At 55.4% G+C, this 10,855-nt stretch overlaps 1 protein-coding gene across 1 annotated transcript; it reads right to left on the reverse strand.

The window, feature by feature from the left end:
* Window positions 1–3,175: 3,175 nt before the first annotated feature.
* On the reverse strand, window positions 3,176–9,936 carry RIBC2 (RIB43A domain with coiled-coils 2). Its single transcript, XM_069102251.1, has 6 exons — window positions 9,713–9,936; window positions 8,560–8,904; window positions 7,830–7,948; window positions 7,076–7,303; window positions 6,247–6,413; window positions 3,176–3,338 (listed from the first exon to the last, which is right to left on the reverse strand). Exons 1-6 carry the CDS (start codon window positions 9,834–9,836, stop codon window positions 3,257–3,259), a joined length of 1,065 nt encoding a protein of 354 aa, XP_068958352.1. The 5' UTR covers window positions 9,837–9,936; the 3' UTR covers window positions 3,176–3,256.
* Between the last annotated feature and the right edge of the window lie 919 nt (window positions 9,937–10,855).

Consider the following 10,855-nt stretch of genomic DNA (forward strand, 5'->3'; position numbering starts at 1 on the left):
GGCTGCTCAAGACCCCAAGACACCAACACGCGTGTCCTGCCGAAAGAATTTGACTCAAGTCTTCTCTCAGCCAAAGAAAAACAAGTTTATTAGAGATTCGCCATGATGGGCAGACTCTGAAGGGGCCTCGGTATCTGTGAGGCTCGCACTGGACACATGGACCAGAATCATCTGACAGAGCAGGTCTGCCCTGGATCATTCCCCAGCTTTCCTCCTCATAGAGGCCAGATGGATCTCATATATACAGAAAGGTTGTGGGGGGAATCTAGGAGGTCTAGAGGAGGAGTTTGGGGAGGGTCTTCAGGAAGTCAATGAGGGTGGGAAGTAGCTGGAGGCTACCTTGGCGGGCTGGGCTAGTTTAAGGGTATAGAGCATCAAGGGTGGGGGGCCACCTGGACAAAGGAGGGCTAGGCTAGTAACAGAGATTTGGGCCAAGGTATGATGAAAGGCTTATGGCCTCAGGCAAATGCCTCATCCAATGGGAAGAGTCAAGGACAGCTCCAGGGGGCTCCCAGGGCCGGTACCTCACCATCTTGGGTCATTCTGTGGTTTTCCTTGCTCCTACTGAGGTATCTGTTTAGGCTCAGTCTTGGAGCTTTCTTCTTCCTGGAACTGTTTGGTGCCTTCAGTCCCCCACCCCTTACATTCCTATCACTCACTTCTTGCCTCCCCCTCTGGCTGTGGTTTCCTTGGGGGCTGGATCTCAAAGCATCTCAGTCTGCTCCCACCCTGGCTGACGAGCCTAGGTGTCTAGCCTACCTGACTTTTGGGAGACGGAGCTGGCCCTAGCAGTTTGCCCTGCTGCAAAGCCTTCCCCCCAGCCCCATGTGGTGTCCTGTCCTGGTGACCTATCCCTTCCTGATCTCATCACCTCCCAAGGACAGTTCTCAAACCTAACTAATCTGCCTTGGCCTCTCTCCCTCTGCCTCTTCCAGTCTGTGTGTTAGACTGGAAGCTCCTTGAGGGGCTGTCCTTTGCTTCTGTTTAGACTGCCATTCCCAGCACAGTGCCAGGCACATCTGTTCTATCAATCACGTCCAACTCTTCACGACCCATTGGGGGTTTTCTTGGCAAAGATTATAGGGTGCTTCCATTTCCTTCTCCAGCTCACTTTACAGATGAGGAAACTGAGGCAAGCAGGCACCCAGAAGGTACCTAAGTACTTATTGACTGACACGAGTATTTGAGTCTCATGGCAGGGGATGGCCCAAGGCAGGGTATGAATACTCTGATTGCCAAATATTCCTTTCGGGTAGCTGGGTGTGCACTCTGGCCCCAGCCTCACCACGGATTTTCTGTGAGCATTCACTCTCCCTGTTCCGACTCTCCATGAAGAGGAGATTGCCAGTCCTGGTCAGACCTCACTGGGGGTTCTGCCAGATGGCCAATGGCCTATGCTGTGTTGTATGAGGATGGGCTGGAGGAACAGAGAATGTTTAGCCACGAGGGGAAGCCTGAGGGAGGGTGACTGGCTTTGTGAAGGGCTCTCTGTGGCCCCAGAGAGATGGGGGGAGCTGCTGACAGACCCCCACAGTGAGGGCTGTGTGTTGAGTGGCCTGGGCCACCTTGGCAGGTGGTGAGCTCCAGGTGTGTGGTAGAGGGGACCGGGCTCTGTGGAAACAATCCCATAGCAGAGGAGGGAGGGAGGGCACAATTCTGCAGAGCTGGGGCTCTGTCACCCCCACCGATCCTGAAGGCTTTTCCCATCCTTGGCATGCCCCGTGTCAGTCCCCCTGAAATGCCATTTTGATTAGAGAGCTGGGGGTCTTTCTCCAGCTCTCCAAAAGGCCTTCTACCCATGGAATGTCACTGAAGGTCGCTAATTAATTCCCTGCTCAGAAACAGAGAGACACGGTAGTGCCTGGGCAGAGGCCTGGCTTTCAAGCCCTACCTATGACAAGCTCACTGCCCCTGGGCCAGGTGTTCAGTGTCCCCCTGTGGATCATGGGCCCATGGAGGAGCCTGGACACCCCCGAAAGCCATCCCCATGCTGAGCCTGCTGATCCAGGGCCCCATGGCTCCCTTTTAAAGGATGAGACATGGACAGTGCTGCCATGTCTGGAAAGTCACTCTCAATGCAGACTCTTTTTATAGGCCTTGCCAGGGGTGACAACTCCGCTGGGCAGGGCCTGGGTGAACTCAGGCCTGAAGAATCTGGAGCTCATCCTGTTTCTTTAGGAAGCGTTAGGAGCCAAAGGCCCATGCAGACACCAGGAAATCTGCCACAGTGTCGGAGCCCAGGACCCCTGAAATGGGGCGGTCCCGAGAGCAGGGCATGTCCAGCTCCCCCTCCTCCTAGCTCTGGGCAGCAGCCCCACCTGGGCCAAGGCCGCTTGGCTGGACGGACCCTGAGACACACGGCCACTGTTCGGGGCTGTAAGGAGGCAGGAGGACAGGAGACTGGGAAGAGCTTCCCTCACCAAGGCCTCCAGATGGGCTCCCCATTCACCCTGGTGCCACCTGGCCTCCATGTCCTCCTTCTGTCTCTGCCCATCCCTGGCCCACAAAATGAGGGGTGGGATGAGAACCTTGAAGGTTCCTTCAAGCTCAAGGCTGTCTGTGACCTTCTCACCACCCCTGTCTCAGCCAGCTACCAAGAACACCCCAAGGAGGAGAAGAGGCAGTGAGGTGGGGTGAAGAGGGGAACCTATCAGAACATGGGGTGGCTGGGAGGGGCCTGAGAACAGCGGGGGTCAGGGCTGGGAGGGGGATGAGGACAGGGGAGGTCAGGGCTGGGAGGGGGATGAGGACAGGGGGTGTCAGGGCTGGGAGGGGCCTGAGGACATGGAGGGGTCAGGGCTGGGAGGGGCCTGAGGACAGGGGGAGTCAGGGCTTGGAGGGACCTGAGGACAGGGGGGTCAGGGCTGGGAGGGGCACAGAGTGAATCAGCGGCAAAGCTGAGACTCGTACCCAGCTTTCCTCTCTCCTAGTTTAGGGTTCTATCTACTAGACCCCATGTTTTCCTATTAATTCCAATTTGCATTTGTTCATTGATACACATTTGCCAAGATGCCTCTAGAGCTAAAGAGGCAGAGTTCCTGCCACCAGGAGTTTTCTGTAGTTAGAGAGATAGAAGGCCTCCCCAGAGCCCCCACACTCTGAAGTTTTGGGGAGACAGACACCCCCAGACTTTGGTCTCAGTCCCTGACTGCCCTCGCCTAGAGAGTAGAGACAAGGAAAAGATGTGGCTTTTATTTTAAAAGAAAAAACAAGTTCTCTTGAGACATGAAGAATATCTGCGGCCAGGACATCTTCCTTATTTACTACTCGTATTAAACTGCATGAAATATTGTGCCGTCGGGCAATTAGTGTAGACTTCCTCTTTGAGATAATCTTGCCTAGAATGAAACAAACCAGACACATGGACAGATAGTGGGGCTTGGGGTTCTCTGGAAAGGGCAAAGAGAACCGAAGAGACAAAGCGCCCCCTGAAAGATCCTCAGGGACAGCCAAAATACTTCAGCCTCCTAAGGAGACCCCATGTCCCTCAGAAGCCCAGCTAATCAGCGGCAAAATCCCTGCGGCGAGCTGGCCTTGGGATGCTGGGAATGGAAGCACTAACCCAGGGCCTAAGAGGACTGTGCTCACTCACTTTGATGCTCCTTAGTTTGTCTTTACATTGTTCTTTCGGGGTCCTGTCATGTGTACCAAGGCCGCCTTATCATGGAGATAAAAAATAGCAGCATATTTAAATGTCAGAGCTGGGGGAGACCTTGGAGGCCAGAACAGAGAACATCTGAGAGAGTTTTAGAGCCTAGAACAGAGAGAATCTGAGAGACACCAGAGCCTGAGACAGTATCCAAGAGACTCCAGTGCCTGGAACAGAGAGCCTCTGAAAAGCTGCAGAGTCTAGAACAGAGAGCACTGGAGACACCATGGAGCCTAGAACACAGAGTCTCTGAGGGACTTCTAGAACCTAGAACAGAGAGTATCTGAGACCCCAGAGCCTAGAACAGAGAGTATCTGAGATACTCTGCAGCCCAGAACAGAGTATCTGAGAGACTGCAGAACCTAGAGCAGAGGGTGCATAAGGCTCCAGAGTCTAGAACAGAGAGCGCCTAATATAGCATAGAACAGAGGGCATCTGAGAGACTCCAGAGCCTAGAACAGAGAGCCATCAAAGCCTAGAACAGAAAGCATCTGGGTGTCTTTTAGAGCCTAGAACAGAGAACACCCAAGTGACCTTACAGGGTAGAACAGAGTGCATCTGATAGACTCCAGAACCTAGAACAAGAGTATCTGAGAGATTCCAGAGCCTAAAACAGAGAAAATTCCAGCTCACAGAGACTCTGGAGATCCGTTAATCCAGGGTCCCAGAAGCGCTAAGCTTGGTTCTTATTCTGAAGTGTCCATTAGAGTCGGGTTCCTTTGCATTCCCCCTCTGCCTTTCCCTCCATGGCCCTGAATGGACTGTGCCCAGCCATGGAAAGGTGGAGCCCCCCCACCCCGTCGTCCTGTGTCCAGGGGCCGCCGTCCAGGATGCGGCCCAAGCAGAGTGGAGCTCATGCCTCCTGCACCCCAGGCTCACTCTCATCTCTGCACTTGACACCTGGCTTGGGAGGGCCAAGAGCCCTCTGCCCCATGCACAGGGAACGGTGGCTAGTCTCATTCAACCCTGTAATGGAGATGGGAATTAGAAGAGCTCCCCATGGAGCCTGTGATGGGAGTAGAGCAGAGCCCACGGGAAGCTGGTCAGAGCTAGCCAGACGGTGGGGGGGCCAGAGGAGCTCAGGCACGGAGATAGAGAGGTTTGTGAGTGAATATTGATATCACACTGGTCTGTGGGAGGGCTGAAGGCTGTGGCTCTCAGCGTTATTATGGCTTCTGAATGTCTTTGGTACTATGATGGAATCGGCTTACTGGTTTTGGGACTGGGTTTTCTGGTGTCTAAATAAATGCTTCAGTCCTGTCCTCTATATAGAGAGTTTGGTATATTTTGTGATTGAACATAATGCGATACTTAAAGTCACGGTCTTTATCGTGATCATGGGCACTGTAAATATTGCATTGACAGGGCAGCTAGGTGGTGCAGTGAATAGAGCATCGGCCCTGGAGTCAGGAGGACCTGAGTTCAAATCCGGCCTCAGACACTTAACATACATACACAAAAAACTAACTGTGTGACCTTGGGAAAGTCACTTAACCCCAATTGCCCCACCTCCCCCCATCCAAAAAACAAAACAAAAAAAAATTGCATTGGCTCTACAGAACTCCAGTCCCTGACAAAGGCAACAAAGACCACACATGGTTGGGAGTCCGCAGACCCCAGTTTGGGGGCCCTGAGGGTAGTGAGCACCCCTCCTGCCCTCCGGTCTCTCTCCAGGGTAAAAGCCCTATTCCTTCCACGGATGCCCTGGGTCTCCAAGCACCTCACCATCCTCTGAGAGAACTTCTCCATCAGGGCCTTTTCTAGAGTGACATGCCCAGAAGCGATATCTGGTCAGAGCAAAGGACCCTGGGACTCTCCCTTCCCCCTTCTAGATCCCTCTGGCTCTCTTACCACAGCTCACAGTGATATGAGCTTCTTGGAGGGAGGGGAGGAGGGGCAGCAGGACATCATAAGGTTGACCTATATGGGTCTTGTGGTCCTCTAGGACCCTCAGCATTATATTTATTTCCCTATGTCTCTCCTCCCCTCCCCCTCCCTCTTTCCCATCTTGTCTTCGTGCAGTTCATTTTTTGGAACTAAAGTATCTGTCTTTTCTTACCAGCATGAAGGTAATGGCCCTAAACCATATGAGAAATACTAGAGGGGTTTCTTTCCCCCACTGTTAGACTATAAACCTCTTGAGGGCAAGGACTGTTATTTGATTCATATCCAGACATTTAAATGTGACTGTCACCAACTCCATGAGGTAGGGAGGTAGGTCTAAGTGTCCTTATTCTATAGAAAAAGAAACTTAGGCCCAGAGAACACAAGTGACTTGGCCTCCACTTCTGAAACAAGATCTCTTGGTCACCTTGTCCACCATTTCCACCTCCCTGCCTAGGAGGTACTGACAGAGGGATGGATGGATGGACCAATGGATGGTTGGATGGGTTAGAGAGATGGATGGACAGGATGGATGAACAGAGAGACAGATGCATGGATGGATGGATAGGACAGATGGGATGGATGGACGGATGGACAGACAGATGCAAGGAGGGACGGATGGATGGACGGATAGCTGCATGGATGCAAGCGTCTCTAGACGACCCGTGCCCCCGCCACACACACATGCTAGCCCCTTCCTCTGGCTCACTCACAGGTCTTTATGTTCCTGCGCCAAGTTCAAGTTCTTGTTGTCCATGGCCCGGCGGAGCTCCCGGTTGAGTCGCTTCTGCCGCCTTTCAGACAAGAGGTTGGCTCTGGCCGCCTGGATTCGCTGCTGGTCCCAATCCCATTCCCGTTTCCTCTCCTCCTCTTGCAGCCTCTGCAGAGAAATAGGAGAGCTGGGGGAGGCCACCTCATTCCAGACACTGGGCACCTCTAGGAAAAGGAGGGATGGCCAGGGGGGCAGAGCTGGGACAGTGGTCTGCATCCGCCACCCTCCCTGCTCTCCTCCCCTCATTTGCCCCTTGTCCATTCTACTTGCCTCTCCCCGACCGTTTTTTTCTTGGAGGGAAGGCTGATGGGTAGAGGTCAGTCAAGGCAACACCCAACACGTGCCACTGCGGGTGTGTTTTAAAGGCTGGGTTGCCATTCTAAAGGGTTCTTAACTTTGGGAAGGACAACCAGGACAAGGAAGAGGGAGAAAGTCAGGGACCTCTTGGGTTGGTATGGCAGACAAGTGGGCACAAATCAAGGATGAGGCCAGAAAGGTCAAGGTACAATGCAAGGGGTCATGAGTGTCTCAAGGAAAGGAGTCTGAATTAGACTTTGCAAGCTACAGAGCAGAGCAGAGACACGGCCAGATTCCTGACCCAAGAAGCTTCTTCAGCAGGGGGATGGAGGATGGCCTGGACAAAGAGGAAGAGGGGCTAGGCTAGGAGAGGAAGAAAAGAGGGTTCCAGAAACACCAGAGGAGCATCTCCAGCCCCCTGGGTCAGGAAAAAGAAAGGAAAAGAGAAGACGGGGAGGGGAGGAGGCCCTCACCTGCTTCTCATGGATCTGCTGCTTCTGAATCAGCCGAATCTCCTCCAGCTGTTCCTTGCTCATACCCTTCCACCTGTCCAGCAGCACCCTGTGTGGACCAGAGGAGCTGGCTGCCTGCTGAGGGTTCTCAGAGAAGAAGTCATTTTGCAGGGTGTTGATGATCTCTGCCATGTTGTCTTCCTCCTCCTGTCTGCGCTCATGCCTTTTCCTTTCCATGACTTCAAGCATCTGAAAGATGCCAAGAGCTGGGTGAATGGCCAGGAGCAGGGGACGGGGCTCTGGGGCCCACCTCTGCCAGTTGTGGCTGCCTGTGCTCAAGGTCTCAGAGAGCTTCAGGCACCCCAGTCTCTTCTCCTCTTCCCCTATTGCTCACTTTTCGACTCCTTCCCCCAGGTGCTGGGCCTCAAAGCTCTCCCTTGCCCCAGATGGAGACCAGGTCTCTCTCCTCCAGACTTTAGTTCCCTGGCTGGGGGCCATCACGGTCCAATGTCCTCCTCCTCCCCCAGAAGCGGAGAGTTTGTTGTTGTCTCTAATGGTGGGAGAGATCGCAGATGGTATTGGCAGAGACGTCAGCTGGGACCGCCACCTTCTCTGCCCTCCATCCATCTGGCTGTGATCCTCGGGGTCTTGTCCAGTCCATAACTCTTACGGTTTGAGAAGATGAGAGGAGGAGGGACAGTGGCCAGCCTTCCACCTTGTTGGACATGAGATCCTGGTGGCCCCTCCCCCAGCCAGGAGGTGGAGGTCAGCTCACCTGGACTTTATTGAAATCCTTCACTGTCGCACATGCCACACGTCTACTGGTGAGTTCCAGCTTCTGAAGGTCCATGGCAGCCTGGTCCAATTCCAGCCTGGTCTTGGTGAAGGCGTCCTCTGAGGGAAAAAAAATGGCCATGGCAGGAGTGACTGGGAGTGCCTTCCTCCTGACTGCTGGGTGAGGTGAGAAGGGCAGGGATCGTAAGCCCTAGTTTACTTCCCAGGGGCAGAGTCTCCCAGCTGGGACTCAAACTCAAGCCCCCGAAGCACTGCCCTGACCTGATGGAGAAAGGGCACACAGTCAGCTAGCCTGGCTTAGGACAGGGAAAATCTGAGAATGTGGAAACTGAATGAGAGCTGAGGGGGCCTGCAGCCCCCAGCCCTCTGGCCCTTCTTCAAGGCCCACCCCCAGTCACTAATGAGCAGCCATTCAAGTAAGCACATACTTTGGAGGTACAGGTGTGGCCATGCTCACCCTCCAGGAGGCGGTCAGCAAGCCTGCACTAAGCACCTACTGTGTGCCAAACCTCCTGCTCTCCACAACCACCCAGGATGAGGAAGGCTCTCCGGCTCCCCAGGGGCCGCGGCCCCCACTTGCCTCAGACCCTCTGGTCAGCTCGCCTACTTTGGCAACCACGACCATGAGGCTGAGATGGGGAGGGCCTGGCCTAGGGGCAGCCCGCTAGGACAGGACCCAAACCCAGGCCCAGAGTGAGCCCACGCCCTGCCTTCAAGCTTGTATTTGGCCAGTGCCGCGTTCCAGGTCCTCTGCTGCTCCCGTGCCCACTCCCGGTTCTGTTCTTCCTGGGCCTTCTTCCTCTCCTTAGCGTTCAGGTCCTCCCCCATGAACTTCTGCAGCCCGGAGATGGTGTTGCAGGTGTCCTGGTCGGACAGGCGGGCTGGAACATCCTTCTTTAGGGCCAGCGGGTTAGAGAGGTCAAACTCCCGGCGATTCTCGGGTCGCTGGAAGGTCTGTCGGAATTCATTGATGGCTTTCTCAAGGTCACGTCTGTCCCTCTGCTGACGCTGCTCCAAGAGGCACGTGATGCAGTCATTCTGTCTCATCTCCGCACCTAGGCAGGGCACAGGGCATCACGGGAACTCAGAGCCAGGATGCGTCCCAGGGAAGGGCCGGCGAGGGGTGGAGACCCCAGGAGGCGTCCAGCAGGCAGAGGAGAGCCAGGACCGAGCTTACACCAGTGACCAAGGAGGTCACAGGGACTCCTGGCTGGAAGCCCTCAGAGGTGATGGGGCCGCCCCCCACCTGGCACGAGGGCGCACTGGCTGGTGCCTGGCCGCCTCCAGAGCCTCGCTGCCTGGCAGACCCTCAACTCCCTAAGCTGGCTTTTGGCATCTCTCAGAACAGCTCAGTGAGGGGGAGAGCTCTTAAATGAAGAAGTTCCAGTTAAAAGCAATGTGACTCTGGGCACATCTGGGCATGGCCCCTTCACCTTGCCGGCCTCAGTTTCCTCATCTGTAAAATGATGGGGACGAACCTCGATCCAATCCCAGGGTGGGCTGCTGCCTCCAAGCCAGAGGTCGGCTTCTTCCATACAATGGGGCCATCTGGGGAGGCGGGCCTCGACCCAAGGAGCCGGACACAGACAGCCTGGAATGCAGGTTTCTGCAGATGGGTTTCTCCCTTTCACTCCATCAGGGGCACTTGTCTGAGCTAGCCAGCAGCTGCTGGGAAAGGCCCGTTCTTTGGGTATCACTTGGGTCACAATGGGCATCCTTTGGAAAAGGGGGTGGCTGTGGGTGTTGAGAAGTACACATGTGCTATTGGGCAGGCTGTTACAATGGAAGGCCCGCGATGTATGAGGAAGGAAGAGACCTAGAAACGTCTGGTGTGGGAGCCTTCTCAAGAGAAGCAAGACTCACCCATCATCTCGTGCTTCGCTTTCTCTGTGGCTTCCTGAATCTTCCGATCGTGAATCTGAGAGGCCCAGGCATTGTAATCTCCCTGTTGGGAAACCATCTTAAAATTACATCCTTCTGGCTCCATCGGTAAGCCCTCTCACACCCCCCAGCCCTCCTTCAGCACCATCCCAATTGGGTGCTCCCACGTGGGCCACAATGCCCGCCTGGACGTGACTCTCCACTGGGTCATCAGAGCACTCCCAGAGGACGTCGAGCCCAAAGCCGGCCCTCGGAGGCCCAAGTCCAGGGCTCACCCCGTGGGCACCTGAGCTCTGGCCTCCCATGCAGGTGTCCTCCTGGCTCCGAGACCACAGCCCTTTCTAGGGATCCCAATGCTGCTCCCACACTCACATTCTGGGGCATGATTTCTCCTGTGCAGCAGGGACTCCAGGGCTTATAGACACATTTTACATATGACAAAACGGAGACCCCACGAGTCAGGAGGCTCCTGCAGGGTCCCACTGTGCCCTCTCCAGGGCGCAGCCTCTGACGGGCCTGGGTGCCTTGGGTGCCCAGAATCTGTCCTGCCCACAGCCCACAGGACAGGAGGGTCAGCCCCTGCTTGGCCTGGGAACCTATTTGGGCTCCAGGCATGGGGAGGTGGTAGGAGGGGCCTCGGCTTTGCACTTACCAGCCGGCGCTCAGGGCTGGTTGGTGCTCAGGGCTAGCCTGCTAGGCAAACTTAATGGAAGTTGTGCTTGGACGCCTGGGCCCTTTACTGTACCTACCTCCAGGGAGGGGGCAGGGCCTGACATCAAGGAAGCTAGCTCTCCCAGGCTTCACCCAGCCTCTCCCTCCTCCCCTGTGCTGTGCTGCCCAACTGACAGGCCTAGGGCACCAAGCACTCTCCTCTGCTCAGTGAGATGGGGAGGGGACAGCTGGGCTTGGGGGCTTCCCAAGTCCCCTCGAGCCTTTGGGGAAGTAATTTTTTTTCCCCGTGCCTCAGTTTCCCCCCTGTAGAGCCGGCCCTCCGTGCCTCAGTGTCTCCTCTGTGCCTCAGTTTCCCCCCTGTAGAGCCGGCCCTCCCCCGTGGCTGTGTCTCTTCTGCAGGGCCGGAGCTCCCCTGTGCCTCAGTTTCCCCCTGCAGGGCCGGCTCCCCCCCCC

This window comes from Petaurus breviceps, unplaced genomic scaffold (genome assembly GCF_028583685.1).
Source record: "Petaurus breviceps papuanus isolate PSGF00001 unplaced genomic scaffold, PetGlider_PUasm1.0 547, whole genome shotgun sequence".
Classification (NCBI taxonomy): domain Eukaryota; kingdom Metazoa; phylum Chordata; class Mammalia; order Diprotodontia; family Petauridae; genus Petaurus; species Petaurus breviceps.